Consider the following 20803-nt stretch of genomic DNA (forward strand, 5'->3'; position numbering starts at 1 on the left):
TGTTTTACCAGTCTGCTTTATGCAAAGCTCTGCCCTGCAATGAGGAAATGAGGGGAAAGAGAAAATAATTTAGTAAGTTCTGTACTCAGAATCACGCACATAGAAGGCAAGAGGAGAACACAGAAGTTATCAAAACAGCAGCTGTGAAAATATTATCAAAAGCAAATATAAAGCACATAACATCTTGAACATAAGGAAAGAGAGTTAACACAGCCTAAAGTTGGAAGCATGGACTAAAAATCTCCCATTCCTCTCTTACCTAGTATTATTGTTAAACAGTTCTGTTAACACATTCACCTAGGACAGTTTTAAAGATTTAGAGGTGAACTTGAAGGCTTCTGTTGACTGTCAAGATTCAGCCCTCATTGTGTGTTAGGCTATATATATATATATATATATATGCAGCTGTGAAACCCTTACTTAGAGAAGTAATCACAGCATCCTCCTTACATATAAAGTAGCAGCACTTTTTGCAACACAAGTTTGGTTGACAATGCAAACAGAACATGCCCTCTCCACATGGCAGAATTGTTTATTCAATCTACCATCAATTCATTCTCATACCATTTTAACCTGCATGTATTTTAATTGTTTATGAAACGTTGTATAGCTCTATACAGGGTACAGTCCACAATATAACAACCTCAAATGACGCTGCTTTGATTGCAGCAGTGCCCATGAAGGTAATCATGAGATGATGGGAACCGAGACATGCAGTGATACTGACAAACATTTGAGCTTTGCTGCCAGGGGGCGGCAGCACAACCATGCCCGATGCAGGGGTTCAAGCCTCACAGTGGCATTTAAGCACTATAAAGTCCAGTTCTCGGTCTGTTTCCATTTATACTTCCCTCTGTTTGGCCATCTGGTCTATTCATATGAGGGACTACACACAAGAACACATTCTTGAAATACAAGTAATCCATAAGCTTCAGACCTCAGAGAATAGCTATCCCATTCTATATCAATCCAAAACACATGGATTTCTGCATAATTGATCATTTTATTGAAATCTGTTAAAAGATGTTTGTTCAGACCACCTGTTCAGCAGGCAGTTATGCTCGTTCTGTTCACTGCATACATATTGAGCAAGTCTCCAAGCAATACATAAACATTTTGTCTGACCCCATACATATGCATCTTTACTACTAAAAGCAGCTTTTCTTCAATTAAAGTTGTATCCATGGAACAAATGTTCATTCTTCTAGCTATGACTTGTACCAAATCCATATCAATAATCATTGGTTAAATAGATCAATACATGTAATAGTGCTTTAACTGTAAAAAAAGTAAGAAAGTTAAATACTGCAACAGCTTAGATACATACTGTATTTGAATGACAGAACATGAAATCTTTTGACCTAGGTAATGACAGTCACCAAAACACAACATACAGAAGCAACATCAACAGCCAGTACTTGTCTAAGCATTTTAGAGTTCCCCTTTTCCCTTCAAAGAAAGAAGGGTTGTGTGCATCTTGAATGTGAATTTAGATATTAACTTCACAGCAACACCGATTCTGATATTTAAGGCTGGGTAAAGAAATAGACATATCGAAGCTGCAGGACACATAGCATTTCTGAGCTTGAGGAGCCAATGTTTACTATAACACAGGTTCATCATTCAAATCAAATGTACCCTATGGAACAGTAGCACTATTTAGCAGTATTTGTATTTAGCAGAAATGCTGCATTACTCAACCAAAATAAGCAAGGTTTTTGAAGTGTTGATTTAATTAGCTATCATGAAGGCTAGGGAGGTATTTTAACTGAAACATCTTGATAAAGTGAAATATGCTGACCTATTATTGTTCTCCAGAACATAGGAATCAAGTTACATAAATTCTCTCAGTCATCAAGGGCTGGTATTTCAGCCAGCATTTGAGTTTTTAACCTAAGGGCAGGTTAAAATATATCTTTATACAATGCAATGTACCTTAAATAGATGCAATGATGACCAATAAATTGGTCAGTCCCTACTTCTTACAGTTACAGCCCAACAACTTCAGGCACGAGTCACAGCCAATCTTCGGTTCAAATTCAACCATTAGAAACCAGAGACCCATTTCAGAGATTTTCCTCTGACAGCATTCAGTACTGTAAGAACACGCATACACCAGCTATCCAAGACTACAGAGCTGCTAATAAAAAAGTTGCTAGAAAAAGCCATTAAACATAGACATGCATGCCAATTAGCTTCCCAACTATAGCACTATTTACAAGCCATACTTCAATTTTACATAATTTGTAGTTTTTAGCCCAACTTACAAATATGACTTCAAATCCAAGACATCCAATATATGACCACTTGAAACAGCTGAAGTGAAAATGAGTGCAAATTACAAATCCACAAACAGGTGAGTAATGATTTCCTGATCTTTTCAGGTGACAATTTCAGGTAATTAATGTCTGACAGAGGCGGAGTCTGTGGAGGACATGACCAACGCTGACTTTTCAGAAAGTCAGAAAGCTTCTTCATACCACAAACTGAAGTCCTCCACAAAGTTATCTGCTACCCTACTGCATGTTGTAATGTATTATTGCCCTACAAGTTGTGCAGAAACCCACAGCCACGAAACTATTAATGCACAAGAAGTTTAGAAGTTACCATGCATAAAATGTGATTAAGCTGTTACAGAATCTCAGGTATTGATTATGGCTTAGACCTGCACTGAAAGTTAACACTTAGACAAATATCCTTAAGTGAATGACATTGTCTATATTAAAGTGGGACAACTTTTTTTCTCTGAAGACTTGCTTAAAGTGACCTTCTGCCTAGAAGAAACAGTAGACAGTCTATTCACAAACAACCTTATCTACTTTACAGGGCTAATTCTTGCAAGAACAATACTCCTTTTTACTCATCTTTTAAGATATCAAGATATTTACAGGTATTTATAAACAGGCTTCATTCCTTGAACAGCCAGATCTCCGACAGGTAATTCTCTGTCTTCCTTCCCTCCCTCATCCAAGTCTATAAAATTCAAGACATTGTTCTAGCAGCATTCATTAAATTAATAGTGCAAAGTTATTAAAAAAACCTCTTTTTCCAAGCTCTCACATCATCTTCAAGATTGTATTAGGTCAACAGCACTTCCCATTTATTTAGACATGTGGGGGAAGTCAGGAACAATAGATATGTTGAATCTAACAAGCAATTGATTTGTTTGCCAAGAGGTTTTTCGGGTTTTTCTTGTTGGGTGGTTATTTTTTATTTGCTGCTCATACTGGCCATTGCTAAAACTTTGGTAACTAGTTCACTATATTCACAGTTCCTCATTTTGACATGCACCTATAACATGTGAGTTGAACTGCACCACGATAATTGTAATGTCATCTCTATACATTCGAGCCAGCTCTTCTGGAAGACTAAGCATCTTGGATAGTCGCTCATGATCCACAGTGCCAAACTCATTGTTACCCACTGCATGACGTATCAGGTGAGTTGCTGCATTCTGATCTTCAAATACCGAAGAGATTCTTGCTCTCCTTTCTGCCAAGAGACCATGCATCTGTCCCAAAGTTACCTTATAGCCACCAACAGCTATAGGCTGCTGGTGGTGAACACCAGTGAGGTACTCTCCTACAATTCTAGCCACATCTTGCCTGTGCATAGTCTCCCACAGCCCATCTGTGGCCAAAACGAGGAACTTATCCTGTGGCCGTAATCTGTGATATATGACTTCTGGCTCAGCTGTGAGGTAAGGGGGAGTGTGATAGTTTGGAGGAATAAACTTTGTATATTCATTGTCATTCAGCTGATCTGGACCCGATTCTACTACTCTCTTCTGTAGTTCAATACTCCATTTAAACTTCACATCACCAAAAGCTCTGAAAGGCATCAGGAGGCCTAACAGACGATCTTGTTTCACGAGACTTTTCTCTTCAGACTTTGGATGCTCCATTTTCACACGTTTCACTTCATGCTCATTTTGTGCATTGTGGTCATAGGACAAATTAACTGCAGACCAAGACCCATCTTCTTCCTGAACTCCAAGCATTGCCCTACTGTCACCTGTGTTTGCAATATGCAAATCAACACCATCCACATGGGCCACACAGGCAGTTGCACCAGAAAACGCTACTCGCAGTACTAGGTAGTTGAGAAATGAATTTGGATCTCCTACTTGAGCTTCCAAAGAAATATCATTATCAAGCCTCTTAAAAGCATTAATTAAGGCTTCTTTCACATCAGTAGTCTCTCCACTGTTGAGATCAATGAGCTCCTGCCAGTACGTTCTTAGACTATTGAAGTAAAGCTTGGAAGCTTCTTTGCTAAAATAATCATTGGGATGCTTGTGCCACTGCAAAATAGGCAACAGAGCTCTGCCACTTTCCACAGCATTTTCTATCTCAAGTAAAGTCTCATGAGGTAACAAAGAGACAGCAATGTAGTAAAACAATCTTTCGCTGACAGCTTGAGCACAAGCACAACCTGCGTGGCCATCAAACACACCCAGCAGCATCCCTCTTGTCTGTAAGCAAGTCGCAGCACTCCTTCGGTCTTCTATCGGAGCATTAGCAGGCAACTGGTTGCTATCAAAGCCAAGCACAGAACTTACATTTTTACCATCAAATTCTGGGACTTTGAAACTGTATTCATTTGCCTTCAGAATGCTGTTGACCTGCGGAGGAGTGAGGTAAAATCTCTGTGGCGTAGAAGCGTAATCCCTCGTGTGAATAAAGCGATTAAAGTTCTCCTTTGGCCTACAAAGTGCTGCAAATTTCTTCTGAGGTGCATATCTGAAGTGACTGTGAGCAAAATGAGATGATAAACAACACAGATGTTTATGATGGCAGTAACACACAGTACTGCATATTCTGCTAATCTCACAGTTACGAATCAACGGAAACAGATGAGCTGGTGCTGGCATGGCATCAGACAACAATGGCAGCCTGGAGCTTCGGACTGGAATTGCTGAAAGACAAGAGAACAACCATACTTAAGGGGACAGCTAACAATTTTCACAGAACTCTAAGACATCTGGAGATGCTACCAAAGTTGCTTATTATATAGAGTTTATAGCTCCACAGGTCTTGAGAGAGAAAAGGTGGTAAGAGGTTCTTGTTTATAGACATTTTGATGATCTATAGCAAAAAAAGCTATACCATACTAAGGATATTTTAGGTCTTATACAGACTCAGCAAGCAGGAGATGGAGACATCATTCAGACAATACAGCTTCAAACCGAACTTAAGAAAACTATTAGCAAAGAGTACTCTATAGTAATGCCACCTTCTGCAAGACTTCTAGAGATTTGTTTTCCTGCTGATTTTACAGCTGACAGACAGATGTGGAACACAGTCTCTGTATAAGGCTGAAGAAGAGAGAAACCATCTCACAGTAAGATTCAAGAAAAAACTTTGAGATGACATACAACTGGGTTTAAGATCGAGATGGTTTAGACAATAAAAGCAAGCAGTACATCATAGACAGCACATGTTCTTTAGGCAGACACAAGTCAACAGCAGGTTTTGTTTCTTCTCCTTGCTTTCACATGTGAAATTTCGAAGTTGTGTGACACCATGGTTTACACAACAAAACAACCACAGCAGTCTACGTAGACATTTTCTAGCTTATCAGATAAAACCACAAGAGGTAGAAAGCAGACGCATCTCCTACCAGGAACTCATGTATGCCAATAAATTTTAGGATTAGAAATTGCTATAAGAAGCAACTCAGTGCAAGGACATGCTGAGTTTTCTTCCATGACTAGACTAGAGCCCTGCACAGTAGCCTAAAGCTAGTTCAGTGTTAAGATATAATAGTATAAGTTGGGTATCCAAGAGAAGTATTCGACTACCTTTTTGCCACATCTAAAAGCTTTCCTTATACTTCTTCATTCCTCTGAAGAAAGATAATTCTAACATACTCTTCCTTGTCCCCCTTTATACATCCAATCACAACATTAGTGTGAGTGTCCTTATTCACTATGCCTCATTACCAGGAAGTTCTTTACATCATCATACTTGAGAAAGCAGTTCCACAGTTCAGAAAAAAAAAAACCCTTGAACTGTGGCCTTTTGTAAAACGAACACAATTAAGAGGGGATTCAATTTTCTCTGTCATCTTCTATGATCAAATTTCATCATAGAAGCTTCTTCCTAGAAAAGACCATTACAAATTACAGGAAGCTTACTGCAGTCATAAGCACTAGTCTGTCAGCACCACTGCATCTCAAATTTAGTTGTTCTACTGAAAAGCTGGGTACTCCTGTGTTGTGCAAGGTACTTCGGCTACTAAACTGATTAATTTTTCAGCCAAGTGGGCATACCAGTATTTTGGATGAGAAAAAGCCCCTATAAAATATGCACTAAACCCAGATACTCAATCTAAAGGATCATGCAATACATTAAGAATCATGTTCTGTAATCACTCCATTCTGCGAGCATTCTGATCACCCAGATCAGCCGAGATGTGTCTGGAAATACATGAAGCTTCACCCCATTCTCTGTGTCGCAAGAGAAGGAAGCAAGACACGTTTTTCCCTGTCAAACTTGCTTCATCTCCTTACGTAAACAGGAGTGGAACCTGTTTTTCACAAAATAGAGAGTGCTGAAGGCAAATAAAATTTGTATTTCTGCCACTCCACTGGCTTCCTAGCATCACACTCAAATCCCATGAAAGGGACCAGCAATCTTAACTTACACTGACAAATACTTGTCCACTGCCCTCTCCCACTGTCAGCTATGAACACTGAATTGGGCAGTTTTCTGTCCAGCTACAAGGAAAAGCTCTGGTTGTAGTCCTGTCCACAGACACCAGCAGCAGTGCATTGGCTTGAACTTCCAGATGCATACTAAATTTATGTTTGCCACTTCCTTCCCGAAGTCTCTCTCAAGCCTAGGTTTCACATGCACACAGCATAACAGAAATAAACCATAACTCCAAATATTGAGTCCTGAAGTCTATTCACTGCCTTCTAATTATAAGGGAGCTATTTTAGTAAGTTATGTATATTTTTAAAATGACATTCAAAAGCCAAAATTTTGCTTACAGAATGGGAACCTCACAGTTCAACAGGTGTGCCTGGTCTACAGCTGCACCTCAGATTCAGCACTGCTCTCCCACATTAGAGTAACTGAATCACGTTCTCCCAACTGCTAAGCATGTGTGTCCTGTGCTGACCTATCTGTGGTGCCACAACTATTCTGACAGTTTTGCTGTTGATCCATGATGAAGCAAAAGTAAAAACATGCTACTGTTACAGTGGCTCTGCAGTACCACCAGAGGCTATTTTAATGATTTTCAATTATTAACTTATCACATATTATATGAAATCCAAGAGGAAGTACTAAAAAGTTGGCCTCAAATTTTCCATGGCCTATATCATTTACAATAGAACCACATCAGGTTAAGCTATACCTGTTATACATACCAGATTTAATAAAGCCTAGTTGATTAAGTAAAACAGAAATCCTGAGTTTGCCACTCTGAAATGAAATTATCCTAAGTGTCTTCATTTATCCTCACAACACAGATGCCTCGAATATAACTGGACGCTCCAACTAGCCCTTAAACAATTACTTTAAGATTCCAAGTCCATCACGATTGACCAAGAGATCGTAGAGAAGGAAGAGATTAAGTAGAAATTTTGCAATCCAATCAAGCTCTGTCAAGATATTAGAATCAAGCCAGCATTATATACCTCTCCAAGCCCAGAACAGGGCACAAATGCTACTTATATACAGTCTAAATCTGTCCCTCTCCAGGTTATACCCATTGCCCCTAGTCCTATCACTACAAGCCTTCATAAACAGCCCCTCCCCAGCTTTCTTGTAACCCCTTCTGGTACTGGAAGTCGCTATGAGGTCTCCTCAGAGCCTTCTCTTCTCCAGGCTGAACAAGCCCAACTCTCTCAGCCTGTTCCAGTATGGGAGGTGCTCCAGCCCCAGATAATCTTTGTAGCCCTCCTGTGGACGTGTTCCAACAGCTCCATATCCTTCTTACGTTGAGGATTCCAGAACTGGACACAATACTCCACGTGAGCTCTCACAAGAGAGGAATAGAGGGGCAGAATCACATCCCTCGCCCTGCTGGCCACGCTTCTTTAGATACAGCCCAGGATATGGTTGGCCTTCTGGTCTGTGAGTGCACACTGCCGGCTCATGTCGCGTTTCTCACCGACAGGCGCCCCCAAGTTCTTTTCCGCAGGGCTGCTCTCGGGCACATCATCCCCCACTGGTATAACTGTTCTATTAACGCCAACTGGTGCTGCACCCACAGGTCACTCTGAAACACCCGCCTTAACCGTGCCAGAGACAGCCGTGGCTTCAGGTAAAGCCACTTACCCCGGTGCCTTTCAGAGGCTCAGCAGACGCGAACGAATTCGCCTGCTGGAGAGAACGCGGACGAGGAACAAGGCACACCGAAGAGCGGCAGCACCGCTAGCCCTTCCCCCGGGACACAGCCCAGCCCGCAGCCCCTCCCCCGGCCCCGAAAGCGGTACGTACCGATGCGCCTGGGCCCGGGGCACACACACATCCTCCTGTCACAACAAGAAGCCGCCAACATCCACAAAGCAGAAGCCCACGGGGCGGGGGAGAAGCAAGGCAGAGAGTTTGTTAGAGAGGACGGAGCGCTCCGACGCGGAGAAGGACGACAGAGAAGAGGAGACACGCACACACGCCCGCCCCTCCCCAGCCTCCCACCCGATCCCCTCCTCCCTCCCGGGCACAGACCTGGCCCCTTCCCGGGCGCCACACGGAAGCGGCCCAAGACGCCCCCGCGCACCCGCGTCGCCCCGACCGCCGCCGCACCCACCTGGCGCTCGCGCCAGCCGCGACGCGCCTTATAAAGGCCCCGCGGCCCGCGGCGCGCCTCCCATTGGCTGCCCGCCGGTCACGTGACGGGGCGGGGCTGGCGGGGCAGCGCCGCGGGGCAGAGGGAAGAGGGGCAGGGGAGCGCGCGCCGGGGAGCGAAGGCGGTGGTGTCCCGCGGTGTGTGTGTGGGGGGGAAACCCCGTCTGCCCACAGCTCTCCCGCCGCCCCTCAGCTCTCCCACTGTCACCTACCAGCGCTGTCGCTGCCTCCAGCTGGCGCCTGGGTCATAGGGTCATAGAATTATAGAATAGTTTGGGTTGGAAGTCACCTTAAAGATCATCCAGTTCCACCCCCTTGCCGTGGGCAGGGACATCCCACTAGGTCAGGCTGCCCAAGGCCCCATCCAACCTGGCCTTGAACACCTCCAGGGATGGGGCAGCCACACCTTCCCTGGGCAACCTGTGCCAGTGCCTCACCACTCTCATAGTGAAGAAATTCTTCCTAATGTCCAGTCTAAATCTGCCCCTCTCCAGTTTATACTCATTCTCTCTGGTCCTATCCTGACAAGCCTTTATGAATATCTCCTCTCCAACTTTCCTGTAGCTCCTTTCAGGTACTGGAAGGTTACTATAAGATCTCGGAGTCTTCTCTGGGCTGAACAAGCCCAAGTCTCACAGCCTGTCCTGTATGGAAGGTGCTCCAGCCTCTGATCGCCTTTGTAGCCCTCCTCTGGACCCGTTCCAACAGCTCCATATCCTTCTTACGTTGAGGATTCCAGGGTCGAGGAGCTGCAGCGGAAGCTGTGATGCTCGCCCTGTGTCCTGCGAGCGTGGCCATGCCACGCAGTCACCCTGCAGCCATCCATCCCTGTGGTGCAGGAGACAGAGCCTGCCAGGAGACTGGAAGTGGAGAAATGTCAAAAAACTTCTGTAGGATATATTGACTTTTACTCGGGATTAAAGAGTGGGAAACGGGGTATGATTTTTTCCCCTTGAAGTGTTCATGGAGTGCCTCAAGCAGTCCCTAACACACTAACTGTGCCAGATGGGTCACGCAACACAGGAAGAATCATGTTCTATGGTCACTCTGTTTTGCAAGCATTCCTTAGATTCTGCCACAGGATTCTGATCATCCAGATCAGCTGAGATGTGTCTGGAAATACATGAAGCTGCTGGAGCTGGAGCCTGTGCTGCGACATTGGGGTTTTCTGTTCTTCATTTTACTCTTGGTGTTCAGTCTTCCCAGAATCACTCAAGGCAAAGTCCCGCTGCAGGGCAAACCACCAGGGACCTCTCTGCCCTGTGCTTCTGCCACATTTTCTGCTGCCACTGCCAGCAAAGAATGGTTTGAGGGCAGTGCTTACCAAGAAGGATCGGTCCTTCCCCAGAAGAACAGCACCTGTTGTTCCTACCAGGGTGGCAGGAGCAGCAGCCTCCCCTCCTTCTCTTCTCTTTCTCTTCAATACAACCCTGTCCCCATTCCACATCTCCAATGTTCAATTTTGCTTTTAAGATACTTTGATCCAGCCTTATTCTTTCCCTAAATTTTTGAATAAGGAAAGCATATAAATCTAACAATGTTTTTGTTTCCTTGGTCATCTCTTTCCCTGTTTATAGATGCACGTGCTCTCATGACTTTCTATTTTCAGGGTGGCTGGGATGCCCGCTTTGCTGTGTGTTGTTGGCAGCAGATGTTCGTCTCGCCTGTGGAGTGTTGCAGTTAGCATTACATTAGCAGCTGTAATAAAATATAGATTTTGACTATATTTGCATTGTTATCATCTTTATCGTGTTTACAGCTGTATACTGAAACCAGCAGAGGAAACAAAGGAAAAACTGCACTCGGTTGCCAGAAGACTCAAGAGGTCTACTTGGGATATAAGAGAGCGGGAAGTACAGTCCTGAGAACTGTCCACGTGAAAACTCCTTAGAAAGATGAAATGTTGGCATCCTTAAGAGCACAAGTCTTCCCTAGTAGTAGTTGAAAGCACAAAGTATTAAAATGTTCATTCATTGGTGTTCTGTGTGACTTTTGTGCCACTTATTTGTTTATCTAGAACGGTACACTGTCATCTGCTCTTTGAGGTTTATTTTAGAGTAAAATAGAAAGATTCATGTGACAGACATCACTGTATGTTAAAGATCTCATTAAATAGCACGGAAGATGAATAACTTACATTCCCTTTTAACGGTATCACATGGTTAGAAGTAGATTGGCAGAGTGTTCTGTAACAATAACCATTTATGTGATTTTCTACTTGCAGCAGGAGTGACTGTAAAGCACCCGAGTTTAGAAATGTTCTTAAATGTTATGTGTTCTTAAAGACCACGTAAGACAGCACAATTAAGGCATTCTCTTACCCCATCAGAAGGTAAAAAGCTGTGGGAAGACAGATCTGCCTGGGTGTGTTTGAGTGATAGGTCTATGAGTAGAAATACAGAAATGGTTTGGGATGAGGCCTCCACTGTTCACCTCCTATTTCTGATTGGAAGTGCAGGGTTTGTAGAATGGATTCACGTCTGATTTCTGAACAGAATGTCACTTCCAGAATTGCCTATTGAGAAAAAAAATCTACAATCATTAAAAATGAATAAAAGAAGTTTAGCTTTTCGCACTTTTGGTCTCCAGAACATCTTGTGACCAACAATGCAATTCCCTGTAACGTGCAGTGAAATTGAAAGGTTAAAGTTATAGCTCTCTGCTTATTTGTTTTATTCATCCCTTTTTCTTCCTGATTGAAGGACAGGACAGGAGGTACTTTTAGGTGTGGTATTGGAAGCTGTGACTGCTGATCTCACAGTATCCTGTTGATATCACATATCTCCTTGAACAAAAGACGGTATTTGAATTCTAGAGTACTAAGTAAGAATATATTTTGGCCTTAGCAGCCTCATATAAATCCATCAACTGAAAGGCAAAATACTGAAGCCTGGCTGACGTTTTAGTCCTCAAGCTGATGCGAATTGTCTGGTGTGCCAGAGGTTGGGTGTTGCAATCTGGCTGGAAAGTTATGTTTTCTTTTTCTTGATCGTGCTGCTGTGAAGACCTTTTTGTGCACTTTGAGCAACAGTCTGTTTTTGCCGGTTTTAAAGAATAAAAATTATTTTAATGAATAAGAGCATGTTATTCCATGTTTTAAATTTTCATCAGGGATTGATGGAAAAGCAATTATTTTTAACTGCTTCAAGGCTTGTGAAGTCTCAGTGTGTCCCTGAATGGAAAGATTATCATCCGAGTGTAACAGAAGACATCAATTCTTGTCTGCTGTGCCTGTTGCTGACAGTGGATAATTCTTCACTGCAGAATTGATATACAGCTATACATTACCATCACAGCTAAAATGCTGCAGTAGTTAGCCTAAAGCTTTCTGAACGCTTTTCCAGAGAAACTCCATTATGGATCATCAAAATCCATTTTCATTTTAAATCAGGTATTTGTAATAACCATTTGCTTTAAATAGGTTCTTGTGGCTAACGTATAAATATTTTATTGGTTCAGTTTCACTGAAAACCAATTCAGGAACACGGGGTAATACTTCAACTGGGTATATCCCCTGAGTGCTTCACATTTTTACAATACCTTTGCACACAATGTTTCAGAAATGCCATTTTGTGCCTGCTGAAAGGAGCAGTCACTCATATAACCTGTCTCAAAATTGAGTGCACAGATCAAACACTTTCACCTGGCTTACTGCCATACCAACCTGGAGCAGAAAAAAAAACCCCAGAGCAGTCGTACAAGTTTTGAAAGCAGAAAGAAAAACGTAACAAAGGGGAAAATAAGGGAGAAAAACATGCCATGTACTGAATAAACAAGAAGAATAGGACAAGACTAAACTGTCTTCCCTCCTTTCCTGAAAGCATTATAGAAGAATGACAGCAATGTAAGTCTGCTGTTCCACAGAGCCCATTCAGCAGTAATTTATTTTTAGCAGAAATCAGGAGCATTACGTGGCAAAAATAAATGTGTCAGTAGAGCTCAAAGCAGACAGAGTACTTTGAATCAGCGATGGCCTGTGATCTTCCATCTGCTTCAAAGGTAGGTTTTGGTTGTACATCCATGTATTCTGCTGCCCTCTCAGGGAGTTTTTGCTGTAGGTGGCATATTCATCCTGCTTTAACATGGCTGGGTTTCTGGGTATATTGAATGTTTCTGAAATTTTACAATGAGCCCTGCAATGGGTGACTTTTTAAAAACGCCTCTTAAGAGTATTAACCTTGGACTAAGGCAGCAGCGCTAAGCCACATGACTCATCTTTCTCCTGCCCTTTTTGAAGGGGAGGCCAACGAGGAACTGCACAGACAATTGCTTTTGTTGGGTATTTTGCCATCACAGTGGGTCCCAGGGATAGCTTGATTTGTTTTGTTCCTCCCGGAGGCCCTTTATATCTTCACTCTCAGTTCCTGTTTGAAATGAAGCAGTGGCTCTGGCTTCATTCAGAAGCTGGAATCCAGCTCTGAAGGATCATAGAGTAATTAAGGTCGGACGGGACCTGTGGAGGTCATATAACCCAACTCCCTGCTCAAAGCAGAGCCAACTTTAAAGCTAGATCAGATTGTTCAGGCACTGGGCCAGTCCCATTTTGGACATCGCTGAGGACTGAGGTGCCTCAGCCTGCCTGTTCCAGGGCTTTGCCTCTTTCGTTGTAAAGATCTTTTTCCTTGTAGTTAATCGGATTTTTCCCTTGCTCAGCTTTTATCTGTTGCCTCTTGCCCTTTGGGACTTCTTTGCACCATTCTGTTATAGTCCTTGAATCTCATTATCAAAGAACTAGACACATTTTTTTTGGTAGGAATTGTGCACTAGTTTGCACCTGGGTTGGTCTTTCAGGTTTTTCCTTTCAGGTTTTTGTGTCCAGTTTGGGGAATACAGCATTCTGACAACGTGATGAAGTAAAGGAAATTCTGTGATAGAATAATATTGGAAAAAGACGTTTTGGCATATTTGAGTATAATACTTATGACATTATCAGCATCTGTGCTATGAGGAAGCAGTTTCAGGATATCAGTATGTTGGCCTCTGAAGGGGCTGATCACTTTTGCAGCTGTGGTTCACTCTGCATTTTTGAAATGTATTTGTTACAATAATTTTAAAAAGTAAGTACATCTGCGGTTGTGGTGGCTGCCATGCAAGAGATTCAGTAAGGCCCAGGGGAAGTGATGGAGATTAAAACTGGGAGGGGAATCCATCTGCATTTTTCCAGAGAGAGAATAGCTTATGCTTAGTAACAGACAAAATATTATTTTTCCAATACTGTTGCAACACTGACATTAGGGTTTTATTTTATCATATAAGATACTTCTGAAATTAGAGTCTGTTTAGAGATGGGATATGGCCTTTGTCTTTACTTGACATTGTTGCAGTCAAGAGATGGAAAGGCAAAGGAAGGTCTGTAGAAACAGCTGCTTGATCTGAGCTGAAATCTCACTAGGCAAATGTCAATGTTAAAGAACACTGAAATCTCACTAGGCAAATGTTAAAGAACAACAGTTTCTCCAGCAGTGAGGGAAAGCAACCAATGCCAATGACTAGAAGTACTGGTGTTATCTTCTTAGCATGAGGGTGTATTTTGGAGTGGAAAACAGTTACGGAAGATAAAATTAGAAATTAAGTTTTAGAACAAAGAGCAGACTCTGAATCAGTCTCTTAGATATCTCAGGGCCTGGGGCTAGATCAGGTCCCATTTCCACTTGCAACAACAAAGTTTAGAAAGAGTATCAGACAAAGGTATTCCTCACTCCTCACTCCTATTTACTTTTGTTCAGTTTACCCTTGCCTAAATGCCAGGAAAATAAGACCCAGCTGCATCCGTTGGGGTTTGAAATTCATATTTGATCAAAAAAATTTAAGCATCTGTTTATTCTGTAGAAGAAATATTAACTAGGTTACTGTTTTCCTTGTTTAATAAATAGTGTTATTATTTCAAGTGAACCTACCTACATAAATATTTACTTTTTGCTTTATACTCTATGTTTACTTTATATTTTTAAACAACAAACAAAGAATGTGTTTGTTCTATCCTCTTAACCTTCAGTGTGATTTGTCTGCCCATCCCTAGAAAGCATACTTCTCAAAACAAGGAAAATACTTTCACAGTGGCTTAGAAAGGAGTTAGCTTGGGTCTAGCCACAGACAAATAACTGAATTTAATCCAACTAATACAATAATTCAATAAAATCTGAAGGGTTAGATCTAGTAAATTATTCTGATCTTCCACCTAAGTTCTCTGAGCAGGATATGAGTCCCCTTTGCTGCCTCTGAGGCAAGGAGTGGTGGATTCCTCTGAGTTGAGGACAAGCCTTCACTGCAGGGTGAAGGATTGGTCTCACCTCAGCTGACCTAAAGCCGAACAGTAACAGTACTCGCCTGGAAAACCAGGCAGTGTGGACTGAAGGTAAAAGTTATACTGGTGTTTTCCAGTTACAGGGACTAAGATTTAGCCACTAGGCTATTACATGGTAAGATAGGAACCAGCAGACAGAGCAACACTATGTCTTACAAGAGAAGCTGGAGCTTTGTTTATGGTATTCAGGAAGTAGACACCTCCCTCGAGAGAACCTGTCAGTCACAGCAGAACAAAGCTGTGCTCCTGTGCCAGGCTTTTAATCAAAAGAGAAGGCTTGACTGTGACCATTTCCAGCAGGCCTTATTTAGGGATGCCTTTCTTTTCCTGGGGAGTTTTTCAGAAGGTTATTTAGGGATCCCCACTCTAGTTTTGCCCTGGATCAACACCTGGATGCCTTTCTTGGCCCAGATTTCCAGCCCAGGGCTGGATTAGCTTGCAAGCCTGAACAACCTGTCTATTCAGTTGCACAGATCAGTGATGCGCCGGTGGCACAGGCCAGTGAGGCAGTGCAAAATCACAGGTTTCCCCAAAGACGGGCTGTGAATCTGAGGAACCTCCAGAAAGATCTGGGAGCAAGACATTCAGTAAGTGTAAGGTGACTGCTACACTCTTTGTTGTCAAGAGCTCTTCCTGTGGATGGTTCAGGGCTTGCAAGTTAACAGTCAGACACCTTACTCTTTCCACAGTGTGATTTTACTCAATGTGTTTTAAATGTCCTGGAGCACGTCCAGACTGCAAAGTAAGTGTTTGAGAGTAGTGTTTTGGGAGGAAGGATTATTTCTTCTAGCAGCATTGATACTAAACACTGGGGATAAACACCAGCCACATCAGGCTGTTTCTTTAAAACCTCTTTGGACTTCAGATGCATCTCTGCAGCCCACAGCTTTCTATGACTGCAGAGGTTTGTTCAGTTTGGCTGGATGTTATATAACCAGTCTTTTATTTTCCTTTTGCTTGTGATCATGTTATGTAGGCTGCCTTCTTAAATTTCAGCAACCCTAAGGCAGCCTGAGTCATATGTGTGGGGCTCTTTTTTGCACTGTTGTGTAAGGTAGTGAGTTGCAAAGGTCATGGGAATGAGTTATTTTAAAACTGAAACATGCTGGGCTCTATCCAGCTTAGAATAGATGAGCTCAGAAAGGCATTTATGTTTTAAATTACAGCTTTGGTTATCAAGGACTGGTTGACTTCAAGTCAGTATTTCTGTTTCCTTAGCAAACTGCGGTAGCACACAATATTCCTGTTTCTTTTGTATGTGTTGCTGATATAATCATGCATCCACATGGGAGACAATGAATGAAATATTTACTCTCAATCTTCAGAAAACAAATGCATTCACAGATATTGCCATCATAGGCACAGTCTTCATGCTCTTTTGTTCTCAGTGCTCACAGCAATTAATTTCCCTCACCATTTCTTCTCAATGGAAAACGTTAGATTCATGGAAGTGCATACTTGAGTGCTTTGTTCCACTCAGTGGGCAACCGGATTGTGATGTGTCGCTACGCTCTTGTGTAATCTGGCTCAGTCATAGGATGTTGTTCAGGTAAAAGGCACAAGAACAGATAACCGTGGAGGTCCCTAGAGCAGGTCCGTATGTTTCCATTCACTGTGTCGCCTGTCGGGTTTAAGCCATCCAGCCGTACTCTCAGTTATAGGAAGCTCTTTCTTGCTTCCTTCTTCATGTCTCCACCCACGCCCTTCAAGTCACCACCCATGCAAAAGTGTGTCCATCCATACTTTTAAAGTGGAAGTGATCTGAACTATCCCAAAAGCACTTTTAAACTCAAATAATCTCCCAGAGCCATTCAGGGCATGGCTCCATAGACCCCCCAGCAGCCATAGCAGGGCAGGCAGCAGGCTCTGCCTGACAGGAGGGGCATTGCAACAGGGCTGGGGGGTGGGAAGGAATGCAGAATCACACCCTGGGAGTGATTTTTGTTCTCTCCATCAGCCTGCACAGCTATCCCATCATTTTGGCCATTTGCAAAATACCACAAGTGCAACTGTAATTACTTCCATTTTCATGCAGCAAAATGTAATCACCCTATGACCATATCAGCTCTTGTTGAAAATAATGGAAGAAAGTTATAGGATAATAAAAACCCAACAAAACATTAAAATGGTTTGGCATGAGGAAGCAGTTAAAGGACTCTGATTACTGAAAACTGGAACAGTACAATCTACCTGCCGAAATACTGCATCAGTATCACAAAATTAAGCAATAGCATGGTAATACAGCATACTGGTAAATGATACAGACAGAATATCTGCTCAGCCATGTTAAGCCATGAGTTGTGGAGTTGCATGTCTGCAAATAAAAGAGGAACAAAACACATAAAAAATGAAGAATAGGAATGCAAAGGGCACTGTAAAATGGGTTCAAGGACATGATTTTCATGACACTGAGAGGAAAGAGAACACTGGGGCAAAGGGCTTCCTAGTAAAGCTTTGAATGGGAGCACAGGTAGTTTGTTGCTGTTTGCCTGCCTGCTTTTCACTGCGTTCAGAAAAACAAGAACTTTGCACGTGTCTTTTTAAATAAAGGAGTTGTTTGAAGAATAATGTTTGATCTGTTGCAGTATACCCACTACCTGCATCATGACTTGTGGTGATTGCTAGGATCAAACAGGAACAGCTATAAAAGGAGAGCTGGTATAAGGGAGAGCAGGGGCTATGAAGCTGTAAGGGTTTAAACATATTAGCAAAAATAAAATCCCAGTGATTTTCCTATATTCGAGTCATTCTGTTTTGTATTTACATGTATTAGTGGGTAAAATATGTAAGATTCAAAGGTTTGTATGTTTTGTGTGTGTTAGTAGTGAAGGAATGCCTTACACAGAGTCAAAAATCAATGCCTTATGTTTAAGCTAGAAACTGCTGCTTGAATATCCCATCACCTGGAAACTGGCAAGAAGCTCACTTTCCTCCAGAACTGTAAAACCAAGCAAGAGAATCTGCAAAGAGAAAATCTGCTCACTTATCTAATGCTGCTCTCATCCTCTTGAACTATCTCTGGTCAAGCAACTGGAAGACGGCATGTTCTGGAGGCAGGCAGCTCCTGGCAGTCAGTCAGTACAGCTGTGAATATGACACTCTGTGCCAAGCGTGAGTCTGTAATTTCTGCTTCTCTCCAATTGTCAGCTTTTCAAGGATACCATTTAGTCATTTCCCAGGAAGACAAAGGGTGCCCATCAGAGCTAATGATACTTCACTTGCATGCGTGTTGCTGTGTAGGTTGTTGTTTTAACACACATTTGGAAAATGAGAAAAACTGATGCAAAATGACAACAATGGTGTTGATACAGGAGTGTGCTGTTCTCCGAGTCCCTTTGTCAAACAAGAAGGAATTTTTTCTGACTTACTTTTTTCAGCCATCTAACTAAGAGAGCAAAAGCGCCTCAGGAGAAATGAGAAGTGTGTTAGTTTTCATTCACTTTTAATTTGAAGCTTTTCCTAGTAATCTGGAAAGGGTATCTGAAAGTGCTGTTGAATCAGAGATAGTTCTTCCCCTCTCTTTGAAAAGTACATGTAAAAGAGGTGCTTTTTTCAGAGGCACAATATCCCCACTAGTGCTGGCAAAGTCTTCTCCAACTTGAGCAGTGGGAGCAGCTCTAGAGAGTCATTTGAGGCTGCAGCAACCTTCTCAGGGCTGTATTAAATGTCAGCGTGTTATGTCCTTCAGCTGTGTGGAGGTTTGATTAGCAAATCTGCATCGTTGACATCTCTGAACTGCTTCCAGACAGCAATATATTAGGGCTCCCATGTGCACAAGAAGTGCACTCCTTGTGCCCAGCTTGCGCTCAGAGGCACAGGACTTGCCATGCAACATTTAGGTTATAATGTGTACTGCAGCAAGGCTCACGCCCCAACATTCCAATCATGTCAGGAAAGAAAAGTTTAAGTATGTTGTTTTACTGCCAGGTCTTCCTCAAAAAAAAAAAAAAAAAAAAAAGGAGGCTGGTTTAAAATACTTGAGGATGAGGTATGAACCTACAAGGAAAGACAGACCTCTGGGTCTCAAATGCCTCCCTGCATGCTTGTAACTGGTAATGTAAAAGGGAAATTTGATTAAGGGAAAAGGGACGATAGGGTCCCTCCCCATGATGCACTGTTTTTCTGGGTCATTCCTTAAGGCCGTCTTCGGAGCACTCACAGTACCAGGCCCTTGTGTTTTGGGGATTTTAGCATGCCTGTCACAATTGTAGTTCTGCCAAGTGCCTTGCAACCTCTGCCTGGTGTTTTGTGATCACATCCAAGACTGTTTGACTTTGCTACCAAGGTCAAATCATCAGGTGTGGTGTCGGGAAGCCTCATGTTCCTGACCCCATTATAGCTTCAGTGGTAAGTCCTGCCGGAAATCTACCCATCTCTGTGACCTAGAAATTCCTCTTTTTCTTGTGTCTAAGCACTGCTGGCCAATCTTGTGTGGCTAACGATTAGGTTAAGGGTCTGTCAAGTATAGTTATGGTGTGGTTGCTTCCGTATGGTGCTTCGGTATAGTGAATGTCAAAACAAATACAGGATCTGGAGCATTCTTACACTTCCTTTCATCACCAGTAAAAAGCTCATTCACTAGCTAACGCAAACTAGGAAATATGTCAAATATATGAAGAGGAAGGGTTTGGTTTTGAGGTTCAAAAGTTATTATTTTTCTCCCTTTTGCTTTGTCCTCTGTCAGCTACAGCCACTTCCCGCTCCAGAAGAATAAAGAAAAATGTTGTGTGAAGCAGAGGCTAATGACAGGCTTGTGCCCTGTTCCAGGGAGCAGCCAGTGAGCAAAGTGCCTCCCTGGCCGCCCAGAACATCAGAGGAGCTGGGCACAAAGAGGAAATGTTACAATATTGATTCATTACTTCTGGTTTGTTTTGTTTTCTGTTAATACCACACTATTCTCTTATTTGAACTCACTTATGAGGAGCCCTGGGGACTGTGACAACTCAGCAATCTGAGTCTGCTGATGCCAATAAAGGTGGAGTGCATTTCTATGAGAGAAGAATTTGTCCCAGTGTCACATTTTGATTTTGTACAGTCAAGGGAAACTAAAATACTGTTGCTGACAGCGCCAGCTTTTAACACTAACTGTACAATTACGAGACATTACAGTAGAACTTATGTTAGTAATTTATTTCAGATTTCAACTCTTTTTGTCCCCTTTGCTTGTCATCTTGAAATGCCTCTCCCTTCATGCCTGGCCACTCTGGAAAGACGTGTCCCTGTGGTCAACATGAACAGGGAATGCAGAGATAATGTCAAATGATTTCTGCAAATATAAACTTCCTAGGAAGTTAAATTTTTGTAGAAGTTCGTGTCTTTGAAATATTTGCAAGCCAATGATGTAGATAATTTATTCAGGCTTCCCGAGTGCACTATTTTTCTATACTCTCAGTTAAATGCCATGAATGAAGGTTGCCATAGTTACAGCTAAGTTCCGAAATGAGCTCTATTGTATTGTAATTCTAGTTTCTTATCTCACTCGTCTTGCTCTGATACAATGAAAGACACATTTTCATTTCTGTAATTAAACATGGTATGAAAGATCTTGCTCATTCATTTAAAAATGCTTGTGCAAATGTGGGAATGTTTTTCATTCTCTTGTTTTCACCAAACCGGTGAGCAAGATGGTACTTCCCGCACCCAGTCTGCAAACCTTCTGTGCGTATCTTCAGCTTAGTCCGTGGAATTTAGTTTGACT

General features: G+C 42.3%; 1 protein-coding gene across 3 annotated transcripts; it reads right to left on the reverse strand.

Annotated features, from left to right (window-relative positions):
• Positions 1-629: 629 nt before the first annotated feature.
• On the reverse strand, positions 630-8778 carry PDP1 (pyruvate dehydrogenase phosphatase catalytic subunit 1). Of its 3 annotated transcripts, XM_009558026.2 has the most exons (3): positions 8682-8760; positions 8454-8488; positions 631-4917 (listed from the first exon to the last, which is right to left on the reverse strand). In XM_009558026.2, the coding sequence occupies exons 2-3, from the start codon at positions 8482-8484 to the stop codon at positions 3266-3268; spliced, it is 1683 nt and encodes a 560-aa protein (XP_009556321.1). In that variant the 5' UTR covers positions 8485-8488; positions 8682-8760; the 3' UTR covers positions 631-3265. The 3 variants fall into 3 exon arrangements, with proteins under 3 accessions (XP_053916021.1, XP_009556321.1, XP_053916023.1); XM_054060046.1 differs by lacking the exon at positions 8682-8760 and having other exon boundaries at positions 630-4917; positions 8454-8633; XM_054060048.1 differs by lacking the exon at positions 8454-8488 and having other exon boundaries at positions 637-4917; positions 8682-8778.
• Between the last annotated feature and the right edge of the window lie 12025 nt (positions 8779-20803).

This window comes from Cuculus canorus, chromosome 2 (genome assembly GCF_017976375.1).
Source record: "Cuculus canorus isolate bCucCan1 chromosome 2, bCucCan1.pri, whole genome shotgun sequence".
NCBI classification, from domain to species: Eukaryota; Metazoa; Chordata; class Aves; order Cuculiformes; family Cuculidae; genus Cuculus; species Cuculus canorus.